At 38.4% G+C, this 16,746-nt stretch overlaps 1 protein-coding gene across 2 annotated transcripts; it reads right to left on the bottom strand.

Moving 5' to 3' along the window:
• Window positions 1–4,812: 4,812 nt before the first annotated feature.
• Window positions 4,813–10,263, bottom strand: LOC137735358 (ultraviolet-B receptor UVR8-like). Of its 2 annotated transcripts, XM_068474779.1 has the most exons (12): window positions 9,956–10,263; window positions 9,318–9,391; window positions 9,135–9,219; window positions 8,764–8,895; window positions 8,461–8,679; window positions 8,066–8,302; window positions 7,631–7,674; window positions 6,925–7,107; window positions 6,490–6,580; window positions 5,964–6,007; window positions 5,702–5,844; window positions 4,813–5,164 (listed from the first exon to the last, which is right to left on the bottom strand). In XM_068474779.1, exons 1-11 carry the CDS (start codon window positions 10,158–10,160, stop codon window positions 5,725–5,727), a joined length of 1,434 nt encoding a protein of 477 aa, XP_068330880.1. In that variant the 5' UTR covers window positions 10,161–10,263; the 3' UTR covers window positions 4,813–5,164; window positions 5,702–5,724. The 2 variants fall into 2 exon arrangements, with proteins under 2 accessions (XP_068330880.1, XP_068330881.1); XM_068474780.1 differs by lacking the exon at window positions 4,813–5,164 and having other exon boundaries at window positions 5,367–5,844.
• Between the last annotated feature and the right edge of the window lie 6,483 nt (window positions 10,264–16,746).

The raw sequence follows: 16,746 nt of genomic DNA, 5'->3' as shown, positions 1-16,746 counted from the left end.
AAATTGTACCGTGGCCTTTGGACTAGGAGAACTCAAGTAGGTTCAGCAAGCAGTAAGGTAAGCCACCAGCCGCATGCCACATTTTTCGGCACACATCCGTCAATCGTGACTTGAGCCGGAATCTTGCGGTCGATCACATCACCCAGGCCAAGCTGGAATTTGCAACAGAAAACCACAGTATTAGACTTGCAAGGCAATACGAAAAATAGGAACATTGCAGAGCAAACTACATTCATAGCATCGACATGAACTATTGATGACGGCTGAATACCTGACCATACTTGTTCGGGCGAAGATTTCTCTGGAGAAGGATCCTCGGACCTCAGCACAGCTTCCCTAGGGATTGGCACTTTGGATGTGTAGTCGGGCTCTTGCTTGTTGATGTGCTATAAGAAGAGGACAAAGTTAGTTCTGAAAGGTGCATTTGTGGGGCCTTAGGTGTAGGCCTTGAGACTCACAATCAAAACTAACTGAGTGCTACGCGTGCCACTGCTATCTCAGTATAGCAGATGTAGAACAAGAGTGTTTTTAGTCGATTACTTGCGTCCCAAGTTACTCAGACTTCTTGTTATCAAAGGATTGTCGTGGATGGGTTAAATCCACATTAAGTTCTTTTTCTTGCCTTGTAAACAAGGACTTTTAGTTCATAGTCTTGTATGTTTAAATGAAGGGAGTCCAGAGCCCTTTAAGCCATTTACTTGGTTTTTGATTGATTTTAATGATAACATATCCATTAAACTAACCAGATCCAAATGCAAATGGAACTCTTAAAATAGGAAAACAGGTGGATATGACTTGAATACGTACTGGAGAATGCATTAAGTAATAGATCTACAACTTTAGAAAACAAACAAAGAGCTTCGGGTAAGATTTCACCTTGTATGGCAAGGTTGAACTTCTTGCAGTCACTTCTCTTTGTAATTACAGGGTTTACATGCTAAAAAGGGATGGATGGTAAACAAGTTTACACGAGGGAATCGATACTACGCCACTGAGAGAAATAGCAGAGCTTTAAATTGGACAAGAGATAGCTTGTCACTAAAAGATCTGGGATTTGGGCTGATTACAGCTTTTGGATGCAAATTTGGCTTGAGAGCAGAGTTTGTATGTTTGTGTTGATTGGTTGAGTGTCTTTACCTCTGGGGCCTCTTCCTCATTTTATAGGCAGATTAGCCCGACTGTTGTAACTTTGTTCTTGCCCGAAAGCACTTGGAGGGTAGTGAGTCATCAACTTTTACTTGTAATACCATTGAAAAGTGTTCTTTGAGCTGGTAGTAGATTAGTCTCCATCACTTGTCACTTCAATGGTAAGCACGTGACTTGTATCTTGGCTGAGAATGCCTCAATTTGCTTTTGGGCTTGATGATGGACTTCAGGAAAATCTCTTTTAATTTGGCACCCTTGGGCTTTCCTTCATCTAAGTCCAATGTTCAAATATTAACCCAAACAATACTTGTTCCATCCCTAGCCGAAAACTTTCCCATCCTTTACATGAAACACAAAGAAATTAAGAATCTCTTTCGGTTTTAATCCACACAAGTTCAACTTCTACATCTTCTAAACTAAAAGGGTAAATTACATAAAACTATCTCAACTATTGGGTCATTAACGGTTTCATACCTAGTCTTTAAAAAGTTTCAATGTCATGTCTTATCTTCGAATTTGTTAAAATGTCATACCTTTCATCAGCTGTCTGTCAATTCTTCCGTTAAATGCTAACGTGGCTTGAGGCGGGACCCACTTTTTATTAAAAAAGTAATTGAATATTTAAAAAAAATTAATTAATTAAATATTAAATAAATATTAAAATATTTATATATAAAATAAAAAAATAAAAAAACCCAAAAAACAATGGAATATACATTTTTATCATGGAGAAATTATAATGGAGCTTTACATTGATTACATCATAACAAGAGATTTGTAACTGAAGCAAATACGAGCGTTTATTTATGCACCTGAATCATACAATTAAGGAAACGTAGTTGTCTTGCACCAAAACTAAGGCTTACTTATGTTGGTCAACGTCAGCATGTTCCAAATTGCCGTCTTCATCCAAACAACCTAAACAATTCGTTGATCTTTTGGTGTTGGATCCCCTTGACAAAATAGCACGTCATGCATGCATATATATGGTTATGCTCCACTTCTAAGTAATTGGCCTTGTGGCCGACCTCAAGTTAGAAATAGAACCCTTAACCTTTTAGTGTTGTTAAACCAAACAAACCACTAAGAGTAAGGATTACAATATCATCATCATCAAATTTAACCCCAGCCGCAGAAAGATAATCTTTAGTCTCCTTGATTCTTTGTAAGTAAAGAGAAATGAAATCATTAACCTTTATGATATTCTGCAATTCTAATTTCATTTGGAAGATACTTGTTCTTGTAACAATTGAAAATTGCTCCTTGAGCCGTGTCCAAAGATCTTGAGCACTAGTACTCCTGATGGCACAAGAAATTGCAGGTGATGAAAGGGTTGCAGTAATTAGCTACATCAAGGCTTGATCATGCATCTTCCAAATCTTGTAGCCACCAGATTCTGTGGAAGAACCAATTTCGTTAGAATCTACCTCGAATCCACTAGGTGTAATTCATGTGAATCGAGTAGGACAAGGTGTGGAACCATCCACAAACCCCATGATTCCATGCCCTTAGAGCAGAAGCTGCATCTGAAAATGCCAAACCAAGTAGTTTGTCTCATCAAGCTTGACTGTGACAGATGTTGAAACAATGGAAATGAGAGAGGTAATGGGAGATTGAACAATTTGTAGTTGAGAGGCAGAAACCATTGCTGCAAGAAAATTGAAAACTTGTAGCAGAATGGTAATTGCAAACTTTTGTCAAACAGTTGGCATGCATAGAAACCAGACGCCAAAAGAAATTCACAGTATTGTTCAAAGAAGAGAGAGAGAGAGAGAGAGAATGAATATTCTTCAACTGGTATTTTTTCTATATGTCATACAATCTTACAGCCTCAAGGTTATATACTACCTTGCACAAATCTTACTGCTTAAGTCACAATGTAACTAACTCTAACTACCTTCTAAAAACCTTCTCTATCTTTTGACAAGTGTCATCTTTTACTACCATTGGATTACTACCCCTGCAGACCTTGCTGAGATAGACCATACATGTTTCACAAGACATGGAAACCTGGTCCAACTAGGGTTCGCATTGGTTGCTTATATTCTTGGATATTCCCACCATCCATGGAATGGTTTGCGCTGCAAGTATTCACAATCATAAAAGGAGTTCTAAGATCTTTATACTAACTTGACTATTAAAAAGCCTTTGGCTTGGTACCACACCAGTACCTTACGTTAATCACGGTTGTTTATTCTTGTCTATGGTCGTATATTCTCACACTCCCTACCATCCATGGTGGTGCAGAACTTTGGTTCCAACAATATCTTTAAAAAAAAGATATGACTTGAGTCAAATGGCAAGTCATCAACTTTTCCGAGCAAACTGCAACTTAAGTAATTAAAAGTAAAGGACGACTTAACGAACTGCACCCGAAATCAAGTGTTCGATATTTCATACCCACCATTACTAATGAAGCCTTAAGGAGCATGTCATCTTTCCTTAATACAATCAAGAAGTGCAATGCCAGTTAAAATAGTAAAGGACAAGTCAGCCCAACTCATCTGTCTTCTCGAAAAAGCAAAAATAATTTGTGAATTTGGTCTTATTTGACTATTCAAAATCTTTAGGCTTTACTTCATATCATCACCAACTTTCTTAATCTAGCTACCATTTTTAGTATAAGCCAGAAATAATCAGGATAGAAAAAATTCAAGGGTAAAACAAGAAGATTAACAAATTAATGTAATCCTTATATTCTTTCTTTAACCAAAACAATGGAATATGCGTTCTTATCATGGAGAAATTATAATGTGGTCTTAGAACGCTGTCTCATAGCATGACCAGTTCACTACTAACGCGTGTTATTAATAATCACGCTAAAATATAAAATAATCGTCCACCTATATTATAATATGAGTGAATTAGTTATAAGATCTGATTGTTCTATTGCCTTTTGTTTCAGGCACAACTCAAAGTGTGTTAAAAGCGGTCTAAACGTGTTTATAGTGTCCAGGTAGTTGGTCCGTTCAAAGCCTATTTTTAGGTCTCACTTCTACTCATTACCTACTTAAGAAAGAATCAAAAGATTCAAAACAGAAGACCAGCCAAAGAAATCATTTGAAAGAGTTGATTGCAACCAATTAACAGCTCTGCTCGAGCTAATCGCTCATTAGAAACTAAACCAATGATTGATAATGCCATCTTTCAGAATAAAAAAGAAAACAAGCAAAAACCCTTTGACCATGAAGGCATTAGTGCTAATCTTTCTTCAAGCCCATAAGTCCACCCAAAAAGCCCAACTACATAATTCCCCTGCCACTCATAATTGAGCTTCTTTCTAGAGAGAATATGCTTTGGATTAGAGAATCTCTGTGTCTGGCGCCCAAAGACCTGGCGATTCGAGCTGTTGAAGGGAGACAAAGGTTTGGGCTTTTGATTTGTGTAAGGTGGGCTAAAGGGAGTCGCAAGATTTGAATGAGTAGTCAGGATTTCTTAATCCTTAGGTTCCGAACACAGAAATCCAAACAGAATCTCAATGGTATAATACTCACCACGTGCTTTGTGTACATATGGATCACGAGTGTTGTAGACGTAAGCGAATAACATACTTTCTCCTCCTTTTGGGTATGCCCATTGGCGTATCCAATACTTCCAAAAAAATTCTTTAAGGCACGCCCCTTAACCTTAATCTCAAGAACAAAAACCAAAAAAAAAAAACTCATATTTCAACAAGCAAAACCTTCACCTCAAGTTGTACAAGCAGAACTCTGGTAATAAAGATTATATTCACATACCCTAAATTACTTGTTCCACACCTTTTTAATTTTTGAATTTTTTTTTATCAAGTGTTAGTGGTGTGTAGAAAATATTAAAAAATTAAAAAGGTGTGGGAGAAATAAATTAGAGTGTGTGAATATAATCTCTTAACATACAATGCATCTGCTAAACAAACACACAACCGTGCAATATCCAAATAGGACAGGTAACTCGAACAAAAAATAGACATCGACAACCCTTTGCTGCGGCAACGCTTGCAATGCACTCAAGCTCGTCCGCGACTTCTTTCATTGAAGGCCTGTTCCGAATTAATAAAGCAATGTCAAGTGTGCGAGTTAAAACACATAATATTGCATGATAGTTTAGAATACAATTACTAGTGTTCTAGATGCATGTAAATCTCTCTCTTAGAAAATGTACTTCGAGAATATAAAAAAAAAAAAAAAATAGAACGTTTGATTTGCAATTTTGCAGCAGACATCGCATTACACAGATGAATCAAGGAAATTTCCATAGCATTCCCCACATAGCTGCCAGTTTCCTAAGACAATACAGAACAATTACATAACATTTCCAGGCGTTTGGTTACATCACAGCCACTTCCAATTATACACAACCTTAGTTGTACATCGTCGAATTTGATACATATTACGATATCCTAACCGTATCAGACGTGGAAGACGTCCGCCATGAAAGAATGAGGCACATGCATATACATTATACATACATAAATACATATGTATATGTACATACAATTCCATTCCAAACTAGTGTATGTACATGTAACCAATAAGTTACCAACTTCAATGAACACTGCTATCTAACAAAATTGTACCGTGGCCTTTGGACTAGGAGAACTCAAGTAGGTTCAGCAAGCAGTAAGGTATGCCACCAGCCGCATGCCACATTCTTCGGCACACATCCGTCGATCGTGACTTGAGCCGGAATGTTGCGGTCGATCACATCACCCAGGCCAAGCTGGAATTTGCAACAGAAAACCACAGTATGAGACTTGCAAGGCAATACGAGAAATGGGAACATTGCAGCGCAAAATACATTCATAGCATCGACATGAACTATTGATGACAGCTGAATACCTGACCATACTTGTTCCATCCCCAGCCGAAAACTTTCCCATCCTCTACATGAAACACAAATAAATTAAGAATCTCTTTACGTTTTAATCCGCACAAGTTCAACTTCAACATCTTCTAAACTAAAATTACGACATAAACCGATATTTCTGTAAACCCAAGCAACTGATATCTCCACCTAAATAGATACTTTTATCCATACTACCTACAACTTCAGACACTTTCACTGTTTTTCGTTTGTTTACTAGCCTAAACACAATATTTGGAATTTTCTAAGGACTTGTGAAGGCTCTTATGAGCTGACCAAATTTCCGTGTTTCTTTCTCCATAAATCACTTCCTGTTCTCTGGACCAACGCAGACGACCACATGTAACCAAATATAATCGAGGTAATCATATTTGCTTAACCACATTAAGATTGGATACCATCTCTTCTTTAGCTTAAAGGAAAGACTAGTTAGCTTAAAGAAAGATAAAGTCGCTTATCATAAAAGAGTTAGGGAGCTTGTAAAAGTAGACGGTAGCATACCCGTGATTATGGCACTATGACGCGCCCCACAGGAAACAATCTTTGCATTCTCATTTTCCAGAATTGAAGCATCCAAAAGTCTTGGTATCGTCTGGTCCACAATTCAAGAAAATTCAGTTCAACAGTTTCTCTGAAAGCAACATTCAATGAATATTGGCAATGATGATTTGAAAATACTGCAAAAGTAGCCACGTAAATATTATCGATTATTTAATTTATGTTACCCTAGTAACCCTACCTATATACTATTAACATTTTATGGCCGAGTAAGGGAAAAATTAAGGGTTATCATCCCGTTGCGTCATTGCCTGAATGACAAACCTATGAATCAAAGCAACCATATCATATTCTAGTAACTTTATGACTTCTCAATTAGTGAGGATGTCAAAGTCTATAGCCAAACAAAGGATAGATGTAGGTAAACTTCATAGTTACCTCAGCTTGATCAGCTCCGGTTCCCAGCTGTCCAAACTGATTCCCACCAAATGCATAAACATCGCCATCTGCTGAAATGCAGACAGTGTGCCACAGTCCTGCCGCGACACCCTCTATCCGGATACCCAGTAACGAAGATACACAAATCGGGCTTAACTCGTCATCTGTGCTTCCTTGCCCACACTTGAAAAAACAAAAATGACAAGGAAATCAGTTTTATGCCTTATTTTAATAAGCCAAAATGGTCAGCAACAGTGCAATATTGGTAATGTTGGGAAGGAATAGAATAGATTAATCCATTTGAGTGAACCTCATCTTGAGCACCTACAGTGCTTTTTCTCCATCATTCCTATACCTACATAATGATACCGTAGAATGGTTAAGATTTGGGGAACACCTGCTAGTTGTTTTGTATGGAATTATGGATGGATACAACAATTAAAAATTAGACATTCCAGCCTGGTTGGTACACCGGTAACATCTTGTTTAGGTACTAATCCAGTAATACTATAGATAATGGATTTTTATATTGGTCATCAATAGCAGTTTTACCACCAACAAGCCAAAAGCACTATGATCAATGATTTTTCACTATGAAGTAATATGTTGTGCATACGGATGAAATAAAATTAACGCAGACAGCACTTATGGTTTCTTGAAGAAGCAAAAGTGCGAGGCAAAGAGTGCAATACTGCAGAAAACTCACCTGTCCATACAGCCCCCAACCAAAAGCAAGTACTGCTCCAGCATCTGAAATGCAAGAAAGAAATCACAAACATACAAGTAAAATAAAACATAAAAGCTAAAGTGCTAAAATCATTTAACATCTCAGTTGTACCACATGATACACTAACCACAGTAATGCCATTCCTGTGATAAGTCAATTCTAATTCCCCACTTATAAACAGCTATAACTATGAAGTTTTGAAAATGGCTCCCATGATTCCAATGATTGATCATTCACCTAATCTAGTGACTGATTCTTCAGTATTTAATCAAATATCTCTTACATATAACATATTAACGGCAAGAAATACCAATTGAGTATCTAAGATTAATTAAAGACGTTGGCAGTAACAGTACTATCCAGCTCGGGTGCCCATGCTTATAAATAATTGGAGAAAGAACTTAAAATTTGTACCTGTGATTACTACACTATGTCGCCCTCCACAGGCAATCCCCTTCACATAATTTCCAGGAACCCTAACACCAAATCCGTCTGAACCCATGGTTCCTCGAGACAGTGCTGCAGATCTATCTTTTCCATAAGAGGACTCAATGCAAGGTACAGGATGAGGAGAGGACACCATACGTATGCGGGAGCCCAGACCAAGCTGCCCTTCACCTCCATAGCCCCATCCCCACACTTGTCCTATATCTGAAGTTTTGGGAAGTTAGGATACCTTATGTCTTGCTTGATATTATAAATATTCTAATTTCTAACTCTGATACTTCATTCCACACCTTATTTCATGACCACAATGCAAAGAGACTATGCATCGCATACAGGTAAAAATCAGAACAGGGTAAAATTACCAGATAATGCCAGACTATGGCGCCCTCCAGCAGCAACACTGGCTATTCTAACTCCCGGGTTCAATGCCACAAGACATGGCAATGCTGACGGAGGTTCATCACCAGATGATGAACTTTCAGCCGCTTGTTTTGCTGACGACAATTTTCTTCGCTTTGTACTTTCTTCGCTAGCAGAAACTGCTGCAGCAGTGGATCGTGAGCCTTGAGAGCGAGGGCTAACTATATTATAAACATAAATAAGTCAGCAATGAACGAAAAACAAGCTTTTCTCATTGTCAAGAAAAGAGGCCAAACATGAATTACCTTGCTCAGTCATAAAAGAATTCTGCCTTTCATAGGCATCCTTTACACCGTCTGGACCCATAGATTGCTCCCCAAAGACCTTCCCGGATGGAACACACTCTTTCCATCCCCATGTGTAAACTCCTCCATTATCTGCATTAAAAACCAAAATTTATTGACTGCCTCAATACTCATAATAGCTTAATAACGAAGGAACATGGAAACTGAAATTGTTTCCACAATTCAATTAGTTACCAACTAATTGTTTCAGTCGGTCTAGTTTCATGCGCTTAATTCCAAACCCCCTTGGCATCTTCAGAAGAAATTATTTGTCAGAAAAGGACGTTGAATAAAAATCTACTCCTTGAGAAAAATGCAGTAATCAGCATTACCTGTGACTGCAACACAATGGGCCCAACCCGCAGCCGCCTGTACTATACAAGCATCATTCGGAAGAGGAAAAGGCTCCGGGTTTTCCTTAACAAGCAAAATCGAGAACAATGTCAATTAATTCCACCAACAAATTAACAAAATAAACCAATGAACGAACCAAGTGTCGTGTATCGCTTCAGTACCCCGTGCATCCCAGATGTCACATAGCTTTGGCCTAGATCATCTGTTGAGCCCCATGTAATAAGCTTTCCAGGCTCTGGGTGAAATCATACCAACAAAGAACCATGAGCAAAAAGAAACGTACTTTGCAGCACAACCATCAAAGACAAACATACACAAAGATATGGTAAAACAGCATTGGGGAGAAAATAATAGAGTCTATCATCTGCCTCAAATTAAGGCAAATGCGGGTTAAAGCCAGTTTGCCAAGACAGTGTGCCCGTCCTGTTGCAACCAAGTTGACATTCCCTCCCCGTGGATTAGAGCAATTTAGAATATATATATATATATATATATATATATATGTATGTATGTATGTGTATGTGTGTGTGTGTAGACTAAAATTATAATTCTTCCCCAATTTGAAATGTGGAATTGAAAATAGAAAAAGATACATGAAGTACAGCAGCAATTTTCAGACATAAAAACTCTGTATACTAAATTTACTAACTTTAATATGCTGTATGTTTTTATATGGCAAAAAAAATAGCAGAAAGCATAAAATTTCAAGCTTTATTTTCCCACATTTTCTCGGCGTCCAAACAGCGGGTAAAACTGCAATCAGAAAGTAAAAAACCAAGGCAGTGTTCGAAGAAAGCACCAGATATGGCCATGGCGAAGCCGCAGCCGCCACCGCATACATCCTTCCACGCGTACTCGGCGTCGGCCGTCCGCACCACCGTCGGCGACAAAAGCGGCGATCTCTGGGGCAGAGCTCCGGGAAGATATCCCCACATGAACACCACCTCCTCTTTCCCCTCTTCCATCTTCACTTTCTCTCCCTCCGTAATTCCCTCCGCATTCATCGCTCGATAAAATCCGAAAAACAGGGAACGGAAACGGATTCCTAATCCTTTTCGTATTTCGTTTTCGGAATTTTCTTTTAAGTTTTTTGAGCTTCGGTGGACTTTTGAGTACGTTTTTGGGAAGTGCCCTAATTTTGCTGGGTTGCTAAAAATGGGGCCGTATCAAATACAGGAAAATGGGGACGCCACGTTGGATTCCCGCGTGGCTGTGTGGACACGTGGCTCGTTTTGGACCCCAAGATGCCTCGGCCGCTGCAAGCCAGTAGTGCCCGGAAGTTTCTGGAAGGTCGGGCTCCCTTAACTACAGAGAGCATTGTTCGGGGCTGGCGTGGCCGTCTGTCCATCACACCACGTGGTGGAACCTGATGCGAGCCCCCAATGATTTTGTGCTACCACGTGTCCGCATATTTGATTAGGACCTCTGAAAATGTTTTTTCGATTCTTTCCTTCCATGATTTCTGTTTTTTATATTTATCTCAAAAAATGTAGTCGGATTTTATATTTAGTCATATTTAAGTAGGATAGTGTTTTTCACAAACCAATTTTAAGGTACCTCTCATACATTTTTGTTAATTTTATGTCTTTGATCTTCAATTTATTAATAAATTCAACTGTCTAAAACTAAAAAGAATGTGCAAGGAATAAAAACAGTTATGCAGATAACACAAGTATCGCACTCGTCATCTTGATAAAATAACTTTGAGACATTTTATTTTTATGTTAAAAAAAAAAGATATTTTTAGATTGTTGTGCTAGTAGCTATATTTTTGTATTGTGGATTCTATTTACTTTAAACCAAATAAATTTACTTATTTCGAGGAGCAGGTCTGTCACATCCCAGACTCCAACCTCTCGGATATTGTCCGCTTTGGCATTCTGGGCCTGGACTATGTCGCAGCCACCCAGCTACCGCACGGTTTTGTTCTTGTGGACCGTAGTCCACAAAAGGCCTCTCTGAAGTTAAAGCTCTGGGCATGGATATATAAGGCCCAAAGACCACGCCCTCACGGGCGATGTGGGATACTACAATCCACCCCCCTTAGGGAGCCCGACGTCCTCGTCGGCACACCACGACCGTGAGTCTGGCTCTGATACCAAATTGTCACATCCCAGACTCCAACCTCTCGGATATTGTCCGCTTTGGCATTCTGGGCCTGGACTATGTCGCAGCCACCCAGCTACCGCACGGTTTTGTTCTTGTGGACCGTAGTCCACAAAAGGCCTCTCTGAAGTTAAAGCTCTGGGCATGGATATATAAGGCCCAAAGACCACGCCCTCACGGGCGATGTGGGATACTACAAGGTCGAATAGTTGAAGAAGGGCATTATATTTTACTAGAATTATATGTTATTAATTTTCCATTTGTTCTATTATTAGAAAGATCCTAACAACTTGGCATGGTAGTTCCAAAACTTTACCATTTTAACTTTTGGGGCCGGAGAAGGCTAGGACCTCCTTGCGGTTATCTAAACCTATTGGGACCGAAGAAGGCTAGGACCTCTCCACAGTTACAAAGTATCGAACCCAGCTTATTAAGTATCAAAACTAAAACCTCCTTTTTTTTTCTTTTAAAGAGTTGTTGTATGTATTTTTTTATTTTATTGAGCCACTTATCGTGGTTGAGTATTACTCTAACTCCTTTTTCCTTATTTGTTTGGTAAAGAGGACAACTTGCATACACATCATGCTACAAGTTGGAAGCTATAATTTTCAACAAATTTTTTATTGAGAAACAATACAAAAATATTTGTACATGAACCAAATAAAATGACAAGTTTTTTATATGTTATAGAAGGACCACCAACTCCATATGCATATATAACCAAATAAAGTATCAATTTATTAGAGTATCTAGACCAAATGGCTTGGAAACATGCAAATTGACTGCTATTTGATGTTGTTTGCATCTAGCTTTAGTATTTCACGCGTGAACCAAATAAGCAGTGCGTCTGTGGCTCGACATACCAAGTAGCATTCAACGAATTTTTAGACCAACAATTATAAGTATTGTTATTGTGCATTTTACTTTTAATTTTTTTTTACTATGGAATACTTAATGTCGCTTAAAGTCATATGTTTTTCTTTTTCTCGGTAACATGGAAGAAGAAAAAGAAAAACTAAGGAACAACTAATCTAGCTGTAGTGACTCTAGAACAGTCATCGAAAAAAATTTGAACTAAACAAGGAGGAGGCTCCGCAAGCTCTTGAAACTCCATCTTGCTATTTAAACCCAATTTGGCTAACTCATCAGCTGCAAAATTACACCCTCTATGAACATGCTGCACATAACAACTCTAGTTCTCTATGATCAAACTTCTGCAATCCGAAACAAGACCATAAAAAAAATAATTATTAAAATTAAGCGAAGCATGAATGAGAAAGACCATTTGTTTTTCTCTACATTTCCCCACCACTTATAATGCTAGAGCATTTTTGGTATAAATGTGTATGGATAACCTTCTAATTCTCCTAAATATGTACATTCATTCATGCCAACAATACCATGTCCCCCCGTCATGCAATCCAATCAAGTCAGAGAGAGAGAGAGAGAGAGAGAGAGAGAGAGAGAGAGAGAGAGAGAGAGAGAGAGAGAGAGAGAGAGAGAGAGAGAGAGAGAGAGAGAGAGAGAGAGAGAGAGTCCACCACAAAACCTAACTTGGAAACCAATTAAGTAGGGGTGGTTCGGTATGGGATCCCATACCGAAATCCTTGTCCCGATTCCCAAACCGAAATTTTCGGGAATCCCAATTTCAATACCGATCCCAAACCAAATTTTCGGGAATCCCGAAATAGTTTTGGGATTTCGGGAAAAATCGGGAATCCCTAAATGGTTTTGGGTTTTTGGACAAAAATTTGACATATTATGCTTTTGGGCTAAAATTCAACATTTTATATTAAAAATTGACATACAGGCAGACCCAATCTGCCAATTTGTTTCTACTAATCTGTGCACAAATCTGCCAATTCAAAAGCATCTGTGCACAATCTGCCTATTCAAAAGCAATCTGCCAATCTGTGCACAATAGCATTTGCCTATTCAATTTCAACAACACATACCTACTCGGTTGAGGCAAACAGAATTACCTTGTCCTTGATGTCCTTGTGGCATTGGTTTGTTTGTACACCTTCTCTGTTAACAATAACACACCAACCAAACAACATTCTGTTTGCCTAATACCCCAAGTAATTCTCATAAAAAGACAAAAATTTTGATCTTGCTTAAACTTTGATCAACATTGGTAAATATTGGTCGCTAATGTGACATCCATTTTATTAATAATGGCTTCCTACTAGAAGAGAATAACCTCCACGGCTCCACATATGCTATTAAACCAGAATCTGAGAGAGTATTAAATCGGAATCTGAGAAAGTATTAAACCAATCTGCAAAAACCCAAGAACCCAAGAACATGAACCATTAGATCAATTAAATAGAATCTGATTTGTGAAACAAACAAACCCTAATCTAGAATTCGAAAGTTAAATTTCAAAAACCCTAAAATTACAAACCCTAATCTAAAATTCGTAAATTAATTTTCACAAACCCTAAATTAAATTTCAAACCCTAAATTAATTCCCATATTTATTTACTTGTGTCTGAATATGAGAGATAGAATCGCGTGAGAGAGTTAAGAGACTCCTAAGAGAGAAAATCGCCAGAGAGAGTCGCGATAGAGAGAATCGTGAGAGAGACCTCAGACCGGTGGTAGTTGTGACCTTGTATCGTGAAGGAAGGGAGAGATAGCGGTGGATGATCCACGTGTGGTGGTGGGCCGGTGAATGGCTGGCCGGAGTTGGATTTGAGTGAGACTGAGCTGAGAGAGAGATTGAGAAATGAAATGAAAGTTAGAAATTGGAGTGGAGTTAGTTCAGTCCTCGATGGGGACAAACAAAGCTGAAACTTGAAAGCCTAACAAGGAATAGATGGACGACATAGATTAATTTGAAACAATCCAACGGTTCAAATTAATTCTAATTATAATTAAAAAAAATAATATATATATAATAATTAAAAATATATATTTTCGGTTCGGTATGGGAATACCGAAATATTGGAAAGGCAATCCCAATTCCCATACCGAAATTTCGGTATTTTTTCGGTATGGGAATACCAAAATTTTGGAAAAATCGGTTTGGGACATTTTTGGTTTGGGATCGGTATTTTTTTGGTTTGGTTTGGGAATTTTGGGAATTTTTTCCACCCCTACAATTAAGTGTGCCCTAGTACGGTCCCTTCCCGTGGATATTGACCAATCTCTGCTTTCCACAAGTGGCCCAACCCAAAACAGTTCACGCCTGAACTGAACTGAACACCTGAAGAAACGTTGGATAGACTGCAAACCACAAACGGAGAATTGGATCCTCTCTTGAGTAGGAGATCAAGATGCTTCTGATTCACTAACACGGATTGTTAGATTTTGATCTAACGGTTACAAACAGATAGTCCCTTTAAAGTTATAATAATTGTAACCGTTGGATCAAAATCTAACGGCCCGTGTTAGTGGGTCAGGAGGATCCTGATCTCCTGCTCAGGAGAGGATCTAATTCCCACAAAGGGTATTGCTATCCACATCCACACACTCCTTTTACTTTCCGCACATTCTCTGATAATTTCTATTATTTAATCATCTTCAATTCATTTAATTTGACAGTCAAAAATTGATAAAGATGTATGAAAAATAAAAACGGATGTATTGATAGCACCACTTATGAGTGGTGATTTGAGAACGGATCCGAAAAGCCACTTGTTACTCCCTAAGCCTTGTGTACGGCACAATTCCCTCCATATTTGGGCCTCATGCATATTTCATTTGCTTTTCTTCGATAGAAGTTATATTTTTCCATAATGTATCCTAATTTTTGGCCTAATTCTTCTTCTGATTATCGATTCAACCTTTGATAAAAAAGATATACCTTTGTTATATTTTATCTCTTCAACAAGTTTGGTAATGAGCATAACGGCCCTATTGTTCTGATGGAGAGAATAACCTACGATTAGCTTTTCGGGAAATTTCCAAACGAACAATTTCAACGAAATCTTTCAATTTCTTATTACATGGTACAATTGGCCTCATTATTTCCCTCAATTTGGCCCCCTTTCAATTCGAATAGCAAAAAAGGGAAAAAGAAGGAAAATCATTTCCACACAAAAAAATAATTTGCTTCAGTTACCATGTAACCATTACCGAACAATACTTAGATTAGTCATTCGTGCGTAATTGTCCTTAAAAAAATTTCACATTGTACATTAGGATTCAAGAAATTTATTAAGATTTGCTCCATTTTATAATACGTTATAAAGTTATCACATCATCAATTTGAGTGTCTTTATTAGTAGAGCACTTTACACTGCACACAAGCTTAAATTTTCACATAACTTTAGAGCAAGCGATGTCTGATTCAACATTTGTCCAATTAGATTCGGCTCTAGTCCAGCCCAAATTTCGTTATCCAATAAAAAATTATGTACATTGATTTACCTATTTTAACCTCAATTTAATCCAAACTTCGCCCGTTAATCCACTATCAAACCTCCTACTTTGTCATCCTGACTCCGCCATTGTCTCCAACAATTACGAGTAGACTCTCACCCTCAATCATATGGTTAACTTGGTCACACAATTTAGTTGAAGCAAATCACGAGGCTAGGAATATAGTTTGATGATTGAGTTTAAGGGTCCCAAAGTCCCCACAATCAAGAGGTGGGTCGCTATTTTTAAAGTGATCATGCGTACGGATCCGTAAACACACCACATATTTAGACTAATATCTAACTGTATTACACATACGTTTCATGTCTGAACCTCATGCACCCGCACGACGTGATACCCCACCACCACCCCTCTTCCCCCACACCCCCCCCCCCCCCCCCCCCCCCCAATGCACCAAGTCCGGGCCCTCCAATTATATGCGTCTCACTTAATCATCTGTCGGTCTCAGAACTGATCGTGTGGCTACGATTGGATGTTCATCTGAGCCCATGCAGCGGCCTACAGAATTGAGTGGTTTGGATAACATTCTCGAATACAGACTCGTACTCTTCGGTTTATAGGCACCATATGGCAACACGTACAAGTTGCTTATTCGCACCCTTTAATTTAGTTTTGGTTTGGGATCATTTTATAGGGTCACTTGGGAGTTGAGATTGTGTCGGTGAAGTTCTGTGGTAGGGGCCAAATACCAGCTAGGGTTTTTAGGGTTTTGGTTCTAGTCAATCTTTTCGTTTTAAGAACAACAAAAACATCACATAGTTGTCGAGAGCTCGGACAAAATTAGGTCTGGTTAGAGTAGTGCGTTGATGCTCGATTAACTCAAGGGCTACTTCAACGAAGAGACGAATGGTGTAATAATTCGAAACAAAAATAAATAAATAAAACTAGTGTCGTATTGAATCTTGACCAATCCTCACTTATCAAGTATAATTGATCCTTGTAAACTTACTCAATACAAATATGACTTGTTCATTAATACAGTCGACAAAATTTAAGAGAGGTCTAAAGTTGGAATACATCCAGCATAACCGGAAAAAGAGTCGAACCGTAATAACATAATGGGTGTGTAGATGCATGTTGTATGTGTTCCTTGTC

Source organism: Pyrus communis, chromosome 5, assembly GCF_963583255.1.
Source record: "Pyrus communis chromosome 5, drPyrComm1.1, whole genome shotgun sequence".
Classification (NCBI taxonomy): domain Eukaryota; kingdom Viridiplantae; phylum Streptophyta; class Magnoliopsida; order Rosales; family Rosaceae; genus Pyrus; species Pyrus communis.
This window is presented reverse-complemented; position numbering and strand designations above follow the sequence as displayed.

Coding starts and splice junctions, on each gene's coding strand:
- LOC137735358 (XM_068474779.1), bottom strand. CDS start 10,160: ATGAATGCGGAGGGAATTACGGAGGGAGAGAAAGTGAAGATGGAAGAG. Junction 8,680..8,763: donor TTCTTTTATGACTGAGCAAG/GTAATTCATGTT, acceptor TTTATAATATAG/TTAGCCCTCGCTCTCAAGGC. Junction 8,303..8,460: donor CCATAGTCTGGCATTATCTG/GTAATTTTACCC, acceptor CCAAAACTTCAG/ATATAGGACAAGTGTGGGGA.